The sequence below is a fragment of the Harpia harpyja genome, chromosome 11 (assembly GCF_026419915.1).
Source record: "Harpia harpyja isolate bHarHar1 chromosome 11, bHarHar1 primary haplotype, whole genome shotgun sequence".
NCBI lineage: Eukaryota > Metazoa > Chordata > Aves > Accipitriformes > Accipitridae > Harpia > Harpia harpyja.
Window position 1 is genome coordinate 1,895,815 of NC_068950.1, and position 19,132 is coordinate 1,914,946.

At 55.1% G+C, this 19,132-nt stretch overlaps 2 protein-coding genes across 3 annotated transcripts; both read left to right on the plus strand.

The window, feature by feature from the left end:
* Positions 1-108: 108 nt before the first annotated feature.
* Positions 109-14,228, plus strand: CERS1 (ceramide synthase 1). 2 transcript variants are annotated; one of them, XM_052802665.1, is made up of 7 exons: positions 109-588; positions 8,679-8,838; positions 9,408-9,588; positions 9,951-10,112; positions 11,027-11,174; positions 11,804-11,952; positions 12,453-14,228. In XM_052802665.1, exons 1-7 carry the CDS (start codon positions 367-369, stop codon positions 12,493-12,495), a joined length of 1,065 nt encoding a protein of 354 aa, XP_052658625.1. In that variant the 5' UTR covers positions 109-366; the 3' UTR covers positions 12,496-14,228. The 2 variants fall into 2 exon arrangements, with proteins under 2 accessions (XP_052658625.1, XP_052658626.1); XM_052802666.1 differs by lacking the exon at positions 109-588 and adding an exon at positions 6,957-7,230.
* A 180-nt stretch (positions 14,229-14,408) lies between these two features.
* Positions 14,409-17,271, plus strand: GDF1 (growth differentiation factor 1). The gene is made up of 2 exons (XM_052802664.1): positions 14,409-14,945; positions 15,998-17,271. The coding sequence occupies exons 1-2, from the start codon at positions 14,669-14,671 to the stop codon at positions 16,813-16,815; spliced, it is 1,095 nt and encodes a 364-aa protein (XP_052658624.1). The 5' UTR covers positions 14,409-14,668; the 3' UTR covers positions 16,816-17,271.
* Positions 17,272-19,132: the final 1,861 nt, after the last annotated feature.

Below are 19,132 nucleotides of genomic sequence, written 5' to 3' on the forward strand. Positions count from 1 at the left end.
GGCACGTAAAATAATTTCATTCAGCGAGCGCCTGCGCTGATTAACGAGCACCTAATGAGCCGCTGCTCCCCCCTCCGCGCTGATTAACAGGCCCTTAATGAGCCACCGCTCCCCTCCGGGCGCGCTGCCCTCCCCTCCGGCGGGGCCGAACGGCTTCTCCAGCCGCCGATCGCACCCATCAGCCCGGCAGCGGGGGGTCAGCGGAGCCCCTGAGGGGCCGGACCGTTGTTTCGGGGGCGGCTCTTAGGGCCCGGTAACGGCGGGGAGGGGAGTCCCGTCCCCGTCCCGCCCCGGAGCCTGCGCGGAGCCGGCGGGCAGCGCTTGGGCCATGGGCGGGCAGAGCTGAGCACCGGCGGCGGGATCGCCATGCCGGCTCCGGAACCTATGCCCGGTTACGGGCAACTGCTGAAACGGGGTTACGGGAGTTTGACGGAAGCGATAAAGGCTTGCGGAGACTGCGGTTGGGAACTATCGCGACAGACCTGGACCGAAAACGCCTACCTGGGTTGGGGAGAGGTGTTGCTCTGCGGACTCTGCGCCTTCGGATGGACCGTGCTGCGCCGCGCCGCCGCCCGCAGACTCTTTGGGGTCAGTCCGTACCGCCGGGGACTGGGGGGACACACACGCACATACCCCCCCACACCCCCCGGGGACGCCCGTTGTACGGGAGGGCTCCTCTCCTCCATCCCGGGGACGGGTTGTATGGGGAAAGCCCGTTCTCCTTCCCCCGGGGCCGCATCCTGGAGGAGCGAGCATCCCGCTGCACCGGGAGAGCTCTCTCCCCTTTCCCCAGTCCCCTTAGCTGCATCCCGGGAGGGTTTGGGGGTTATTTCTTCCGTGGGGGGAGAAGAGGACGACATTTCTGCGTGTCATCCGTGGTTTGCATGAAAAATGTCCTTCCCTGCTTTCCCTCCCCGGTGCGGCGGTGGAGAGGATGGCGTGGGGATAACTGCTGTACTGCAGTGCTGGGCTGACCTTCTTCCGAGCGTGGGGAATGCAGGGATGAGAGCATCCAACCCTCACAGCCTCCGAACGGGTTTGCTGGCCTTGTTGTCCCCTCCTCGCTAATACAGTACTTTGTAAGGGACAGGATGAGCAGGACATCCCCGGGAGCGAAGAGCAGCTCTGTTTAATTTCTCTCTGTGAAAAGTGTACGTAATGAAATAAGACCTCCCCTCTCCTTCTGATGGCTCAGTCCCAGCAGAGGCGATTTTTTTCCATGCCGCTTTCCTAGAGAGATGCTGTGCTCTTTGCTCTGCAATTACCCTGGCCTTGATGGGACTTGAAAGGCAGAAGCGAAGGAGATGCCGTGTTTTGGGTTGGGGATAGTCCTCAGCTCTCAGGGATGCAGACAACCCTTTTCTCACCTACCCCTGAGTATGGTGGCGTGAGGCCTTGAGTAGCTACAAGAGCGTGTGTGGTTCTTTGCAGCTATGTGGGACAGGCCTTGTTCCCTGGGTGAACCGCTTTTCGGAGGCTGCTTCACAGATTGAAGACAGCTGCCTTGCATCCCATAATTAGGCTATCGGGAGTCACTGCTGTGCTCTCTCTACCCTATCTGCTGCTGAGCCTGCCTTTAAAGTGGCTCTTCCTTTACTGCTCAGAGCTGGCTTTGCTTATCCAGTAATGCGAGGTGGATCTTGACCTTGTGCAAGGTTCCAGTCTAAGTCCTCTGGAGTCATTTGAAGCAGCTAAAGTAGCATGTAGGCAAGGTAACATGCTGGCTTTTTGTGTAGGACTGAATTTCTCCTTGTTAGCTGCACTGCTGTCTGCCTGTGGCTACCGATGGGCAACGTACAGCACCTGGTGACGCTGGGAGTGGGTCGAACAGAGGTAGCCTTAGGTCTGTCATAAAAAATTGGAGGTAATTTCCTTTGTGCTCTAGTTTCTCATTGTGTAAGGCTCACCTTTACAGAGCGAGTGGTGATCAGAGCGTGAAAAAAGCTCTTAGTGCTGTGGAGTCTGCTCAGTGCCCTCGGAGGATGCTCGGCAGCTCCTACGAGTGCCGAGGTATTGTTCCTTCGGAGAAATGGGTCACACTTGTAATTGCAGAAGAGTAAGGGGGGTTGATTGGAGCCGGTTCTTGTGGCTACATCTGCATGTGTTATAGTGATGAGATGCTGAGCGAAATTGTGATAGCATCGGTTTCTCCCAGCAGATAGGTGGAAGGGTAGCAGTAGGGAGAGACAACTCTCTGTCCATACATGTATTTTAAAAGGATCTGAAGCTTTTCTCTGTTTATTCTGCTGGAGTTGCTATGGGGAAAGATGGAGGTTGTGGCTTTCCTCTAAAACCTCTGGCAGTATTTAGGAAATCAGTTTGTCCTGCATGGCCCCTGTACGGGCACCAGTGGAGCATGGTCGTTCAGGAGGAAAGTCAGGGAGAAAAAAGACCTCCTGTTTAACCCTGGGAGGAAACTTCTCCCATGGTCAGGACTTTGCTTCCCAGTGCGGACTCAAAGAGTATCCTTACTCATTTTGAATCTCTTCAGGTTCCCTGCGAGAACTGAAACACTCACAGTTATAAAAAATGAATCCACTCAGTGTCTGGAGAACGCTACCTTCCTGCATGTTATTCATAAATAATAAATCTTGCCACTTGGATTGTGATTCTCTGCATCTGAAGAGGAAGCGACGCTTACCACAAGGCCTTGAAGCTTGGAGTGTAAAGTGCACCTTGCTTAGCTCTGGCTGTGACCGCTCCTCTGAGAAATGAGTGTGTTAAAGCCATATACCTCTTCCTGTGCTATCTGCACGGCCCTATTTTTGTCATTGGGATCGAGAGAAGAGAAGGTAGGATCCTCGCTCTCTTTGAGGACTGCAGCAGCATTTAGCCTGCAACATCTTTGTCACAGAAGGTCTCGCAGTTGGGTTGAAAAAGTGGTAAAGGTTGTGCCTGTGATGGGAGGGGTTTGGTTAGGATTTGAAAGTGTGGACTTCCACCTCTTACAACAGCTAGGCTAGTGCCTGTGCATAGGCATGGTTTTCCCATCATCCTTAGGGCAAAGATAATTTTTGGCCCGTTCCTGCTCCTTCATAGAATCCTTATTTGGTGCAAATACAGAAAGGAGTTTTTTTGGTGTAGGAAGGATCCCAGTTAGCTGAGCAAATGTGGATTGCTAGGTAGGGGAAGACCCCCCAAAGCCAGCTATACTGGGGGCATAGGCATCTCTGCAAAGGGCAGAGGGAGGTATCCTTCCTCTCTGGGGTCTGCCCTGAGAGCTTCTGCTCTTTGTCCCCTTGACTTCTGAGTGCACAAACGTGAATGATACCCAGCCCATGTCTGATTGTACGAGCTTGCTGGAGCTGCAGACCACCTTCAGAAATGAAGACCAAGCTGGTTCTAGGCAAGTGTTCCTATCCCTGGAAGCCTCCTTGGTGCGTGTGCCCCTGTCCTCCTGCCACGGTTAGTGTCTGAGCTCCACTGGTCTCTGAAAGCCACCGTCCTTGGTGTGTCCCCTGCGTGGAGAGCGGCTGCAGCCAGGCTCTGTGGAGTTTGATTAAAAAGCAGCAACCTGAGCATCTCTGCATTAGTGAAACATCCTGGAGGGCAGCTGAGCCCAGCAGTGCCGAGGCCAAGCGCCGTTGGAATAGGACCAGGCAGCTCCACTTGGGAAAGGCTTGGTGAAACGCCTGGAGCTCAGCAAGCCTGTGCTAGCAGTCTCCTTTCCCAAGCAGGTCTTGAGCAGTGCAGTGAACTTGAACAGATAAAACTAAGAGCACACCTGGATTCATGCACAAAGATGATCCAGAATAGCTGTGGCAAGCCTAGGCAGACACTTGCGGCCCTAAACTACCCTGAGCCTTCTTTGCTGCTGGGAGTTAAAGTCCCCAAAGTCAGCTAAGTGTAAGTCTGTCAGTGAGCAAAATCCATTCTGTATGAAAGCTGCCTCTGAATCTGGTGATGTTCGTCAGGTATCGCCTCTGTCCTTAATGGCTGTCTGACTTTTCTCTGCAGTGGGTAAATGTTTTCCATTTTTGGCCCAGACGCTAGTCAGCTTGCTCTCTTAGTGGTGTCAAAATTTGTAGGACATCGCAGTGTCCTCTGCAAGGAAAAGTGTTGTGTAAATTGAAAAAAGTGCTCTGGAAAGCAGCGTTTCGAGGTGAGTGATACAGTATAGCACCAGGAAGGATGTGGAAGCTGGAAAGCAAGGGTCCCTATTATCCCTTTCAGTGGTTTTTGCAACTGTTCTCCACCCTACAGTATTGTCAAGACTTGTTTTTCCGAGCCCCAGCACTGGGCGTGTGACTTGAAGCGGGGGGGGGGGGGGGAATTATCACTGTCCCAAAAACCGGCCACCCAACACAATCTCTGCTGAGAGCAGAGGACACCGACTGAGCCCAGGGGTGGGAGAAGGCTCTGCTGCACCGCCGTTTCCTTGGCTCTGCCCGCTGTTTGAAGCAAAAACCCTGGAAACTCAAGGGGAGAAAGCCACAACAATGGGTCTTTTCTTCACCCCAGGAATGAAGCTGCGCTGTTGCGTCTCGGAGCGGGGGCTGCTCTCCCTGTGCTGCTGTGTCAGCAGTCAGGCATGAGGAGGTTATTCAGCCCCCGCAGCACCCTGTGGGCAGCTGTGTCTTGTCTTCAAAGAGTGTCTTCTATTGCTTTTCTCTCTTAGGGGCAAATTTTACTGCTTGTAGAGGAACTGAGGAAGAAATAATGTCTGTTGGTTTGTTGCTATTGTCATAGTGCCTTTTTTTCTACATGTTTATCTGGAAAGCGTTGTTCGGGGCCTCATGAAGCTTCCCAGTGTCTTAGCTGCTGTGCAGGCAGGGAAACTGAGGCACCGAGCAGCTCGCTGCCTGGTGTAGGGACGGAGCAATGAGAGCTGGAGCTCTTCATGCTGTGCTCAGTTCATTCCCCTTTCTTAGCGGGGTGACAGCCACTGCCCTTTGGTCCACAGGCTCCAGGAGACTCATTTCTTTGGGTTTAGAGAACAGTGACATTTTACCGGCTCTTCCCTTCTGCAGGCTCTGTGCTCCATCCCTGATGTGGCAGGGGGTGGCAGCGGGTCCGGGAGCAGCGTCCAGGCTGGGTACGGAGGGGACGTAGTCCCTTGGGGTGGAAAGGCACCGTCACAGCCCTGAGGAGGCACGCACCATGCTGCGGGGAGCTGTGCCACTGCCGCGGAAGGGGCAGTAGCTGTCGGTCGTGGCCAGGTTTTGAATTGGAGCTCTGCTTGCTCATCATTATCATCTGCATTGAGTAAAAGCTGATGTAAAGCTGCCAGTTCCCTGGGCTGAGGATGCTTCGTGCCAGCCATTCCTTTGTGTCCCTCTGGGGAACTTCTTGTGCCCAGAAGCCAGACGCGGCATGGCTGGGATTTGGCCGGGCCCTTGTCTCTAGGCTGGGGAGGTGGCAGAGGCGATGGGGGCGGTCGGGGGGATACAATTCCTCTGTAACAAGCCTCGATTCATAACCCATCACTGCAAGCCTGCCGGGCTGCTGGAAGGACTCGTGTCCTGCTGCTTTAGCCGGTTGTAGATTTAAGGGAACTGGCTGCTTTCCTCTAGTGCCGGAGGCTGTAAAAAGGGAGAGAGCATGTGTTTGCTTTTTGCTGTATTTTTTTGACACTTCAGCAGAGCTGTGGGCAGTGACGGTTTCCATTCGGTTTCTCTTTCCAGCTCCAAACCGCTCTCGCAGCGCGCTCTCACCCACGGCTTTGCTCCTTCCATCCCCCTCCCCGGCCCCCCAGGTCGTGCCGAGCGGGTGCTGCGGGGGAACAGTCCCCGGTTAATTTTACAAGTGAATCAGAAGATGCCTGTGAAGGTTTGCGTGGGGGTAACGAGGAGGAGGAAGAGGAGGAGGGAGGAAGAGCCAGTTGCCCTTTAAGCGAAGCCCCATTACATCACTTGCCAAGAGCCTTGGGCTCTTTCAGCCGGAGCCAGATCTGCTGTTCCCACCGCAGCACCCGTCACCCGTAGCAACAAGCATCTCTGCACCGTTGCCGTGGGAACGGCAGCCGGGTGATGGGAGGACATCCCCCCACCTTGGGCATCTCCCCCCCCCAGGGAGAGGGGCAGATGCACCTCCTGCGTGGTGCGGGCTGGTCTGTGCATCTCCTGGGCTTGCGCTTCCCCGTGCAAGCGGGCCAGGTTTTGGTGGGACCCCCCCCAGGGATGTTAATTTGTCAACCCCCAGCCCCCTGCGTGATGCTGGTTCTCTTCCAATCCTTCCCTGTGTCTGCTCCAGAGCAAGCTCCCATTTCTGTAGCGCTCAGGGTACAGTCTGAGATGCCCCGTGGCTATTTAAGGGAGAAGGAGGGCTCTCTCCAGGACTTGTCATTAACCAGATACGCAGTGAGGGCTAAAACCTCCCTGAGCATTAGCCCCCACAAGCTGGAGTGGGGTAGCCCTTCCCTGGATTTTGCTTTTGCTCCAGACTGGGAGCTTCTGCCGTGTCTGCAGTGGACTGTTCATCAGGCCGTGACTGCAGGCTCACGGTGGCAATTTGCTGGGCCGCTGCCATCTCTGCCAAGGGTCCGAGTGTCCACAAAATGCAGGTCATCTCAGTAGTACGTGCCTGCCCCTCGGGTGATGGTCCTTGTCATCAGCTCTACCTGCCTGGGGTAAAAACGCGGTGTCCTTTCCCCTTTGCAGGTAGGGAACCAAGGCTCAGGGAAGAAGCAAAATGATTTGGCTGGCGATCGGCAGCAAGGCTGCGACAGGGATTTGAGGCTGAGCTCAGCATCCTAAATTCAGCCCCAGCTTGCTGTCGTGGTAGCATGGTGAGCTGTCCCCATAACTGAGCTGCTTCTGTGCTCCACTCTATGGAGACACAAATAATTCATGCTTTCTGGGCTCAGGACTTTGTCTCTGCATTATTTATTCACCCTTCAAGCTTCCTCCTCTTTTTCCTACCGTGGCTCCTGTTGGAAGAAGCCTTGGCAGCAGCGTGTTCCTGGTCTCAATGAGGACGGCCACGCTCTGAATGCGAGATGCGAAGCGGGAGGCCGGAGCTCTGCCTCTCTAGCTGGAGGGGATACGGACAACTTGGCAGACCTTTGTGGGGCTGGTGCTTCCAGGTCTGACCAGCGCTGGGAAATTCGGACCTTAGAACAAAGCACTTTTGGGCTGGAACAATGCTTGGAGCGGAGTCCTTTGAAAATCTGATGCAGAGAGGGGCTAAAAGCCAGACCAGCCACCGCCTGGGGACAGCTGGGGCCTTAATATAGCCTTTGAGCATTGGGGAGCCGAGCACCGGCTGCAGAAAGTGCTGACCTGGGGCAGGGTACGGTTACTTTGCAGGCATTTTGTTTTCATCTCGAGTTTATCTGGTCTCTCCCTGGGGAGCTGTCAGCTGGGGGTGGGGGGGGGCTTTGGGTGTTATCTGTGTTTTAGGCAGCAATGATTCCCTCTGGACCTTGAGCAACACTCCCCTGCATTGACTGCTCCCTGCAGCCACAGCTGGGGGCTGCAGAGGTCGGCTGGGCTGATACGGCTCTGTCACTCTTGTGATGAGAAGCAGAAATGGTGCCTGGCGTTGCTCAGCTGCCACGGAGGGAAAACATCCATGCCCGGAGCCCCGGCTGAGCTAAGGGCACGCTCAGCGCGCAGCATCGCTCGCTCTCCACCATGCCGTCTGAGACGAAGGGTCAGCTGCTCCATTCTACTCCTGGGGAGCTGAGGCTGTTTAATGCTGGGGCTTTGCTTTTCCTATGATTTCCAAGTTGTCCCTGCCTTCGGTGGCCCAGCTCTCTCACTGTCGCAGAGCACAAGTGTTGGGAGAGCTGGGCAGTACTCGTCATCCTCGGGAGCGTGGGGAACTTGGGGTGAGAAAGTTTCGTTCTGATGAGCGTGAGCAGTCTGCAGAACTGCTCGTCCTCCCTTCCCTCGCTTTGGCCATATTTGGGGAGGCTTTGCCTCCTGTTTCTGAGTCCCGACGGGTGGGAGGGCTGCTGCAAACCACAGTGGGGGAAAAAACCAGCAGCGTTTCAGTGCTGGTCAGCTGAAAAAGCTGCTGGGAATGTGGGTGAGCATGGGAAGGTGTGAGAGAGCAAGAGGACCCGGTGCCCCAGCCTTTACTGACTCATTACCTGCAAATCTGGCCCCCTCCAACACTGGTTCCCCGTGCAGGGGAGTCTTGTGCCATGCTGGTTGGGGAGCAGCAGTGGCTGCGTGTTTAGGACTCTGCAAAGCCTTTGCTTCCTCAGCTGAAAGGCTCTTTTCTGGGAGTTGGCAGTGCTGCAAGGTCCGTATGCACAGGATAGTATTGTTACAGCTTCCTCTTCTGGGTTTCCTAGTGCAGATAGGACTTGATTTTTATTTTATTAGTTATTGACTCTGTTCTGCAAAAGCCAGCTGTGGTCAGCCCTGCTCCTGGAGGGAGGGTGATGGAGTGGTGCCTAGACTGTGGGACGCATGCCGTAGGCTTCTGCCTTCTCCACGAGGCTCTGCTTTCACAGCTTTCCAGTGTGGCCAAAGCTGAGTGGAAGGATCTCTAGCCTCATGTTTTTCCCTGCTTCAGTCTCTCCCTAGAGCCTCTTTGACCTCCTTATTTGTGCTGTAAAGGCGGCCAGAAAAATGGGGTTTGTGACCCTGGTTTTGCCCCGTCTGGTAGTGGTAGTGCACACATCATGCAGTGCTCGGTTCTCTTGGAGATTTGATGAACTCTGCCCTGGGCTCCCCAGGGCCTCTTTTTTTGCCCTGTGTGATGATATTTCTCCCCTCTCCTTGCAGCCCTTCGGGGACTGGTGCAACTTGCAGCCGAAAGATGCTGCCAAGATGCCTGAGAGTGCCTGGAAGCTGCTTTTCTACACGTTATCCTGGTCATACGGCATCTACCTGCTCTTCTTCACCGACTACCCCTTCTTCTACGACCCACCGTCCGTCTTTTACGGTACAGTAAGAACCAGGGAGAAGTGGGTATGGATTAGGATGTCCAGATTTGCAGGATGCCTGGGTTGAACAAGGGAACGGGAGTTGGGGTGAGCGAAAGAGAAGACTGAACCCCTAAATTGCCTTTTCTGTGATGCTGTGGGTACAGAAAGGGCACAATAGGCTGTCTCCGTTCATTTTGCTACAGAGAGAGTCACCTAGTGGCTATTGCAGAGAGCAGGGGCTGGGTTGTGTCAGCTTTGGAGGGGAATGGGATTGAGTAGTTCAAGTAGGAGAGAAGTAAATCAAGGTTTCTCCCTTAGGTCTAGGAGAGAGACTGGGTCTAATGCCAAAGGCAGAGTTTGGGAGCCAGGATACCTGGGTTCCCTTCCAGCCTTTGCCTCCTTTGCATCTGTGATGACCTCCTGAAAGGGAGCTGGAGCACCTGAGCACAGCAAAGTGCTGGGGCTGCTTGGGGCAGCTCTGGCTGCTGCTTGCTTCCCACTGTTTGCATTCCTGTCTCTCTGCTGTTGATGGAAGCTCTGCACTCGTTGCTCTGGGTTCACCCGGGTGTCTTTTTTCCCACCCCAGACTGGAAGAAGGGCATGGATGTGCCCACGGACATCGCCATCGCCTACCTGTTGCAGTGCAGCTTCTACGGACACTCCATCTATGCCACCGCCTACATGGACACATGGCGCAAGGACTCCGTTGTCATGCTTCTCCACCACGTGGTCACGCTGACCCTCATAGCCTTCTCCTACGCTTTCAGGTGAGGTCCCTGGCTCTGACACTGTCCCTCTGCAATGCGTCCCGGGCCAGCCTTGGGCAGCTACGCAGCGAAAGCCGCAACCTTTTTGTGCTCACGTGCATCTCACGGGCATGTAGCAGGAGGACTCTTGCTGGGTTGGTGTGGATTCTCCCCTGCCTCCCTAACCCTGCCTCCGTGCTATTGCAGCAATCCCAGTGCTCATGAGCCATTGCCCAGTGCCAGACCCACCCTGCTACCAGGTCTGGTTGTCTGGATTATTCAGGGAGTCTGTCTGCTCCCGGTGTGACAGACCATGAGTGTTGGGTACTAACATCAACCTGCTGCCCCACACGTCTCCCTCCCTGCTCCCCTTTGTCCTACAGGTACCACAACGTGGGCATCCTCGTGCTCTTCCTGCACGACGTCAATGACGTGCAGCTGGAATTCACCAAGCTCAACGTCTACTTCAAGCACCGGGGGGGAGTCTATCATCGCCTCAACGACATCATCTCCAACATCGGCTGCCTCACCTTCAGTGTCAGCTGGTGAGTTTGCCTGATCCCACTTCCAACCGTCCTTGCCAGCTTTTGCAATCCCCCTGGTGCCTCGGGGTACAGCCGGCTGGGTTTGTGTGCATGGGAACCAGCCCTTTCAAAAACTGTTTGGGAAGAGGTTCCCGCAGAGCCTGACCCCATGCTGGGCTTGGAATCCTTCTGTAGTCACTTTGCCGTCTGTCACCACAGAAGTGCCTGTGAAATCTCGCTTGCAGCATGACAAATGACCCCAGGGGAGGAGGAGCTGTTTCCATTTTCCCACTCGCTTGGTATTAGCAGTAAGAAGCACTTTTGCAAGAAGGAAACAGGACTTAGGGCTGTCCCAGATTCCAGCTTTGCTGTTCCTCTCGGGGCAAGGCTGGAGGAAAACAAAGACGAAGAATAGAGATGGGTAACTTGCAGGTTGTCACTCCTCATTTGTCCCTTTCTTTCCTTCCACCCTCTCCGCAGGCTGCTCTGAAAAGTAGCAGTGGCAACAAGAGCTCTCAATCTGAGGGAAGGGTTTTTAGTGGTAAACTAGGGGTGCACGGGACTAAGAAAACCTTCCAGTTATATTTCCCTCCTGTCTCCCATCCAGTTGAGATAATCTGCAGTGTAGACCTGCTTCTCCACCCTGAGAAGGCCCTTTCTCTGCCCTGCTGCTGGTGCCAAGCCTTTTCTGCCCATGGAAATCGTATTCTCCCTTCAATAGCTGCCCTTTCACAGGGTCTGTGTGAAGTCCTGTCTAGAGCCAGACCTGCAAACCCAAGCCAGATGCCAAGAGCAGGGACTGCTGGGTGCAAGGGGAGCTGGTGAGGGCTGCCTGCAGGCAGGAGGTTGTGCTGGGCGAAGCTGTGCTGGGTGTCATGTCTCTCCTGGGATCCCTGTGGGCCGTTAAACCCACCCTGCTCCCTCTGCCCTGGCAGGTTCTGGTTCCGTCTCTACTGGTTTCCCCTCAAGGTGCTCTACGCCACTTGCTACTCCAGCCTCCAGTCGGTCCCTAATATCCCCTTCTACTTCTTCTTCAATGCTCTGCTCCTTGTCCTCACTCTGATGAACATCTACTGGTTTCTGGTGAGTAGGGGGAGCTCAGCAACCCCTACGCTAGCTTCTCCCTCCTCTGCTGCTCCTGCATGGCGCCGGCTCCCTGCTTGTCTTTGGGGCAGCTGGGGGGGACTGCAGGGATGGAGGAGGATTCGGAGGACTTGGGGGATGGCTTGGAGGGGAGGAGAGAAACCCCTGTCAGTGCCCGGGGCGGGGGGGCTGCTCTGCACTGGAATTCAGACTGTCTCGCACCCCAGGGGTCCATGGAGAGGGAGCGATAACACCAATTGGGGCAGGCTGGAACTTGATGTGGGTGTAAATGCTCTGGCATCCCCTGAAGCTTTGGGAAGGGGGTGAAAAGGGTGGACGTGGAGGGCTCCCGTCAGCAGGCTCAACCCTGGGCAGGGCAGGGTAGCATCTGAGTTTATCATCCCATGGGGATGAAGTCAGTTATGAGTAGTTGCAGGAGCGCTGCCTCCCGCTGCTGCAGGTCATCGACCACATCCCAGGGCTTTGGTCATCCCGGAGAGATCTGCCCTGCCTTTCTTGGGGTCGAGGACAGCAGAGAAAGGTCCCACTTAGCAAATGGGGGTGAGTAGGTTAGGTGGAACGGCTCTAAGCCTTGGAGCTTGTGGCTGATGGCGTCTCTCGCCCCACAGTACATCGTCCTGTTTGTGGCCAAGGTGCTGATGGGGCAGATGCAAGAGGTGAATGATGTGCGTGAGTACGACGTGGAGGACAGCAAGAAAACCACAACGGCCAAGAAGAAAGAGGCTGGACTGCAGCTGCCCAATGCTCTGAAAGAAGGGTATGTGGGCAGGGGGGGATGAAACATGTACAGCATCTGTGGACTAGGGGAGAGGGTGCTGGCAGAGCTCCCAGGGCACTGGAGCCACTGTCAAAGGGTTCACCACTGGGCTGGAAGATGGAAGAGCAGGATGCCTTGACACAGAATATAAAGCATTGCTGCAGGTATCAGGAAGGACTTTATATCTCCATGCCTAGGCATTGTGGTGTGTCCCTCCATCTTTCTGTCCCGTGAATCCTCACCACCCCTTCCCCTGCTCACTCTGTAGGACTGGCTCTTTGCTTGAGGCTGTTCTTTCTGAGCAGCTTCTGCACTTCATGTGGTGAACACAAAGCCTGGCAAGGTGCTGGATCCCACAGAGCAGGTCTGGCTGACTGGGGACAAATTGTCTGCGCGAGCCTGTCAAGACAGGTCTGACCGCAGTAGTGATCTGTGAAAGTAAGGGAGGGAGAGTCAGTGTGGAGACCAAGGCTCACTGTCTGCTGTGCTCTCTTTCACAGGATGCACCTGAAGAATGGACTTGTAAAAGACAAGCGGTTATAAGGGAAGCGTGGCTGCTGCAAGCCTGGGCAGCCTGGCTGGATCTGGGGACTGACCCAGGACCCTACGCTCAAACCCAGCAAATGAAAGGCACAAGGAGAACTTCATCCCTGATACCCCTTCATCCCCTGCCTGGAGCTGGGGAAGAGATGCCACTGACAAGATCAGGCCCCTCCTGGGGCTTGCCTGTGACCAGGCTTCACCTGATGCTGATGTGCTTTCTGCAGCCAGTCCGTGCTGGTTCAGTTGAGAGGCTGGTGGCTTTGCTGGTCCAGGTAGGATTTGGAGCTGGCTTTAGGTCCCCTGGTGTTTCTTCTGTCACTCCATCCCTCGGCTACTGTCAGTCCCTTTGTGATTTCCCCTGTCTTTACCGTTGGACCCTCTCACCGACCCTTCCTCGGAGGCCCTTGAAGGGTCCTCGGACCCAGCATCAAACCGGGGAGGGAAACATCCTCTCTTCCATTGGCATCGCTGTCCCAGGCGAGGGGAGCCCAAAGCCAGCTCTTCTCTAGCTGCCAAGCAGGGACTGGAGAGGTGATGCAGTGCACCTCTGAGCCTTCCTCCTCAGGAGGGATCACTAATACGGAGCTGCCCACAGATAGCTGGAGGCACAGCACAGTTCCCATGTGCAGGTCTGCCTGGAAACCCAGCCCTGGAGCATTATTCCAGCCTCTTGTCCTGCCGGATGAGGGCCAGGCAATTTAAATTGCTTAAAAAGCCTATGTAAGTCTTACAATTGCTTAAAAAGCCAGTCCCAGACCTGCAGGGTCCCTTGCTGAGGGATCTCTAGACTCTCACCCAGCAATGTCTGCTTGCTCAAGTAAAGAACAAATAGTTTCTGCTCCCCATGTTGGTTTTCCAGGCAGCACCGGCCCTGAGCCTTGCAGCTCTTCTCTCACAGGGCCGGGACCCACAGCTCCTGGGTCCTCCCTGGGACGTGGAGCTCGCTCCCAGCTGGGAACAACAGGCAGTGGAGGTGGGGGATTCAGGGCATTAATTCCAGGCATCAGAGGGTGGTTAATTGTTGTTTGGTTTGGGTTTTTTTGTTTTTTTTTTTTTTCTTTGTTTGGTGTGTCATATTGATTCAACTCCAGGCTCGTTGTGAGAGCCCCAGGGAAAGTTCCTTGGTAAACAGAAAGCAAAATGTGACTTGGGCTGATGGAAACTGTCCCAAGCTGGGGTAGGATCTGTCACCTTCTCACTTGTCATCGCCTAGCAGGGTTTCAGAGGGGTGCATCTCAGTGCTTTAGTTCCTTGGCTTTCAAGCGGGATTTGCAGGAAGGAGGAAATGAAGGGAACTGATATCCCAGGCCTCTTTCCGCTCGGTCATAGGAACGTTGGGGCAGTGACGGTGCCAAGTTGGGGTAACGGCGGTACCTAGTCAGCACGTGTGTGGGTAAACTGAATTTTATAGTACCGGCTTGCCCAGGCTTCAACATTTAGCTGGGTAACTCGTCGGCCAGCATCGTGTGTGTGTAACGTCGGATATGCTGCCTGCAGTTTTGCTGCGATGGCTGGAAAGGGGCTGTGCAAAGGGGGAGACCACGGGGGTCCCTCTGCCTGGCTGGGGCAGGGACCCTGCGCTGGGGGCGGGTGCTGATGTCTTTTTGTGCTGGCCCTGGGGTTGCGTGTCTTGTGGGCAGGGTGGTGTGTGCGGCAGGGAGCTGAGTGAAGATTTGGGGTGCTGGAAGTTGATGGCCTTAAAGAGAGAGGTGTTGGATGCTGTGATGGGGGGGGAGGGGGAAAAAAAGTGGATTTGGGAGGAGGGAGCAAGAGGAGATCCCGGTCAGTGCCGCCTCCTGGATCTGGGTGGGATGTCCACAGTGGATGGGGGCAGCGCTGGACTTGCCAGCAGCTTTGTGTGGGGAAGAACAGCCTCTTCCCTGCCACCAAGGACTGTGGTTGGACCTCGATGGTGTGGAGATGTGGGAGAGATTGTAGGAGCTCTGAGAGAGGAGGGCAGCTGCCCTCCTGCCATGCAGCCTCAAAGGGTTAACAGGTCCTGGGAAGCCTGGAGGGACCATTCACACCCTCTGCCCAATCCTGGGAATCCCTGTGGGCTAATTGAGCACTAACTAGATCAAAGGCTCCAATCAGGCAATCAACACCCCCCTGGCCCCCGTCTTCAGGTCCCCGGGCCAGGCTGCTCTTTGTCTGCAGGAAGGAGAGCAGAGCAATGCAGCTTCTCTCCAGCTTTAAAGCCAGCCTCGCCTGGGCTCTCCTTAGCATGGTTCTGGGGATGGAGTTAAGTTTGCAGGAAAGTTTACTGTTAAAATCCTTGGGTTTGAGCGCCAAGCCCAGCCCAAAAACCCCCGTTCCTGTGCCGTCTGTGCTCTGGCGGATCTTCCAGAAGAGAAAGACGCTGCCTTCTACAAACAAGGACCTGGCGGATGCCTGTAGGGTGGAGGAATTTAATGTCCCTGGGAACATCATCCGTGTCTTTGCTGACCAAGGTACAGAAACTCTGTGGTTTGGGTCCTGTCTTTTGGAAGCCCCTCTGATCTCTGGGCTGGGAGACTTTGCTCCAGTCCTTCCTTTTCTGTCTCTTGGGTGTAGGTAGGAGAGGCTGGGGGAGGACAGGGCAGTGCCCAGAATTGGTCTCCAGGAGAAATCACTGCTGTGTGAACGCTTGTCCCTTTGGATGTCGTAGATAATTATTTACAGTTTAGAAATGAATCAGTAGACAAGGCAGCCGGTGAGGGTGTGGAGCTGTGCAAGGCTCTGTCCTGGAGTCACCTAATGCAGTCCGGGGATGCCGGTTTGATCCCAGGTGACTGGCTCGACCCTTTGGGCTCGCGGCAGTGGAGGTGACTCCTCCATCCGCTGGGGCTGTGGGTGCAGCGAGCGAGACCAGCACCCAGCTTGGGGCAGCGATGGGATGCTCGGCCATCTGGCTGTGTGTCCCCCCCCCTCCTTATTGTCCTCATGCCTCTGGCTGACCGTGCGGCACATCTGGCTGCTTCAGCCTGTGGCCTCTCTGAGCCGTTCTCAGTTACTTGGGAACTGTTTGGTCGGTGTCCTCTAGGTCTTGAGACACCACGGAGCTCGCTTCTCTTGTGTTTCCAGGTTTCCAGTGGAAACCTCGGGCTGGCTAAAACAGGCAGCTTACCAGTTCCTAAAGTCTGCTGCTATTTGCCCTCCTTTCCCCTCCATCCCAAACAGCCAGCACCCACAACAACCCCCCCTGTCCTGGGGGGAGATATTTACAGCTGGGGAAAAATAGTGCACCAAGATGTTAAGTAAAGGAGATGCTGGAATGGCTGTAGCGTCCCAGTGCCGCAGGCTGGAGCCCAGGCTAGCGTTTGTGCCATCGGGCTGATAGCCCTCGCTGCAGCCTTGTCATCTTGATCCAACGACTGCAGGCGTGCTTGGCTGTCTGCCTCTGTCAGCCCCATCTTCCTCTCGCTGTGCAGCCAGGAGCTTAAATTGGAGCGCTGGGAGGCTGAATCCCGCTCAGCGTAACAGGGTTCAACGACCACCACCTCTATTTCTCCTTCTTTGTCAGGCCACTTCATTCATAACGGGCAGCCCCAGAGGTTGCTGTGTCTGCAGAAGCGTCTGTACTTTAACCTCTCCGTGCTGGAGGAGGGCGAGCGCTTGACGATGGCTCAGCTAGAGATCAAATTCAGTCACAACTCCTACCACGCCTCCAGCCAGGGGCAGGTTTTTGAGCTGAGGCTCTACCAAACCTCCCAGATGTCTCTACGGGGGATGGCCTCCCATGAGAACAGCCGAAAGCTGCTGGTGGAGCAGTCCTTCGCCCAGCTGCACAAGTCTCTCCTCTTCAACCTGAGCGGGGTGGCGATGGACTGGAGAACGCGCAGCAGGAATCTGGGCTTGATCCTGGAGATCTCGGTGAGCGGCGGCGATGGTGAGGGGCCGCAGAACCTCTGCGCCAGCATCGACTCCTTCCTGGACACCTCTCTCCTGGTGGTGACCCTCAGCCAGCAGCAGTGCAAGGCTTCCAGGAGGAGGAGAAGCGCTCACTACACCCCCGTCACTCCGAGCAACCTCTGCAAGCCCCGGCGGCTTTACATCAGCTTCAGCGACGTTGGCTGGGAGAACTGGATCATCGCCCCGCAGGGCTACATGGCTAATTACTGCCTGGGCGAGTGTCCCTTTCCCCTGACGGCAGAGCTGAACAGCACCAACCACGCCATCCTCCAAACCATGGTGCACTCGCTGGACCCGGAGGGGACCCCCCAGCCCTGCTGCGTCCCCGTCAGGCTGTCCCCGATCTCCATCCTCTACTACGATAACAGTGACAACGTGGTGCTGAGGCACTACGAGGACATGGTGGTGGACGAGTGCGGCTGCAGATAGCGGAGCGGCTGGGGGAGCGTGTGCCGTGGGGTCCCGTCTGAAATGTTGAATGATTGATGGAATAAATCCAAGTGTGTTAAATCCCCTCTGTGCTGGTGTTCAGGGAGTTTCCCGGTGGTGCGTGGAGTGTCGGAGCCCACCCTGGGCTGCCCTTCTCCATGTGCAGCCAGGGTGGAGGTCTGGCACGAAGGGATCGTTACTGGAGTTGTGATTTAGTAATAGCTGGGTGCTCAGCCCTCCGAGCAGCCATCTGCTGCAGCCAGCAGACTATTAACGGGATTATGATCCAGTCTGATGCTGGTTGTCTCTTCCGTTCTCCACGGGCAATGGCAGCACCAGGTCGTGAATCCCGGACCCCTCGTGCTTGGCCAAGCTGCTGCTGGTGCCAGCGAGGCACCTGCTCGGGAGAGCAGCAGCGGGGCTTGTGCTTTTCAGCTTTTTGGCTAAATGCTGCAGCTTTCTCTGTGCAAAAAGAAATGATTTTTTTCTTTTTTTTTTTTTCTTTTTTTTTTGTGAAATGATGCTGGTGGTTCCCTGCTGCTCGGGTGCAGGGTTAGGCTGCAGCGCGGCTGTGCTGGGAGGAGGTGACGCGGTGGCTCCGGTCCTGCTGCAGGAAGAGGTATGGTGTCACGGCACGAGCCGCATCGCTGCGGCTCTGTGTGACTGAATCCTTTCCCACGGGGGAGGCAGAGCCTGGAGGTGCGCGGGTTTCTGTTTCGCTGTAGGAACTCAGGCCTGAGGTATTTTTTTATTGTGTGGTTGGCGACGGGGCGGTTTGGGGTGGGGGTGTTAGGTGGCTCGGAGGTGCTGGGTGGCCAAATGCAGCCCCAGGGAGCTGCAGACCGAGGGGCAGGTTGCTGCGTGACGGATGGTTTTTGGCTGATGAAAAAAGGGTAAAGCAGGGGGATGTGGTGCAGTGGAGTCGGTGGCATCTTGTTCCCCCCTAGCCTGCTTGTGAGTCAGTAGTTAGTTAATTTACTTCGTTTGCAAATTGATGAGACCAGGGTGGTGTGTGTGAATGTCCCTGCTCACTGGCCTGAACCATGGCTGGAGCCAGATGGCAGCCGAGCATCAGGCAACGGCGGCTCGGCACAGTGCAACAGCGTTACAGCCCCGATACGTCAGGCACCACGTTCACACGGTTGTGCATTTTAGGGTTTGGTGTTGTGTGTTTTTTTTTTTATTTTAGTGGGCTGCGGTACCCAGCCCATTGCAATAGTGTGACGGTGCTCTTACCGAGTCTGTTTAAGGCCATTAACGAGCTAGCGGAGCAGTACTGTGCAGCAGGGACCCAGCTTTGCACCACCTCGTCTGAGCAACAGTGATCACTGATGGAGGAGTTGCTGCTTTTCTTCCACCTTCCAGCACGTGGGCTGTGAACTCTGATTGCGGCTAGAGGTTTAAAGCTGTTCCCTGTGTTGTGCTGGCCTGTGTTAAACAGCCAACACAGCTGCATGTGGGGCCCTGGGCTGAGGTTTAGCACCAGCCCTTCCAGGTGAGGCTTTCCTGACACAGCTGCAGCTTTGCTTTTTTTTTTTTCCTGAAAAGGAATCCGAGTTAGACTTGAATCTTTTGTCTTTTTTTAAAAAAATGTGAACCTGACACCATAGCATAGATTATTTTTGTTTGTTTTTGTACTGATGTTGTATTGTCAAGGTCTGATGAAGTATTACCAAGCTAAGCTGGGCCTTCTCCCTCCAGGGAAGCACTGAAGGTTTAACCACTGTTGGGTTTGCAGAGGAAATGTCTTCCCATCCCCTGTGACAGTGTTTTTGCTAACACCCCTGAACTGTGTAGCTGATGACCAGGACTGGAGCAGCTCGAGTACTTTAGTTGTGTAGTGTACTAATGTCTTCAGGTCCAAATGTGTTTCTTGACAGTGCCATGGACTAGCAGAGAGCTCCAGGGCAGGTCAGCCCTGCTTTACTCCAGCAGCTGAACAAGAGCTATGCTGAAACCCATTTCAAGCACTCAAATGTTTTAAGGGCTTAGAGAAGTAAGTCAGTCCTAAACTAAAGCAAGCAGGAGCCATTTCTTTCAAATTTAAGATGGGCAGGATTAAGAAAACCTTTAAGTATTAGGTTTTGTTGTGCCTGTGCTGTGGCAGATTAAGGGCTCAGCTCGTTTAACACCCAGTGAGTCAGGCTCACTCCTTACCTGGTTCTCCAACACTATGGAGGTCAACTGCCTGCCTCCATCACGCTGTCCAAGCACTGAGACTCTGGGGAGCGGTGTGAGGAGGTGAGTTACAGCAGTGACCAGACCCAGAGACAGCCCCGGAGTAGCTGTAATCAGCTTATAGCCAGGGCAGTGCCAA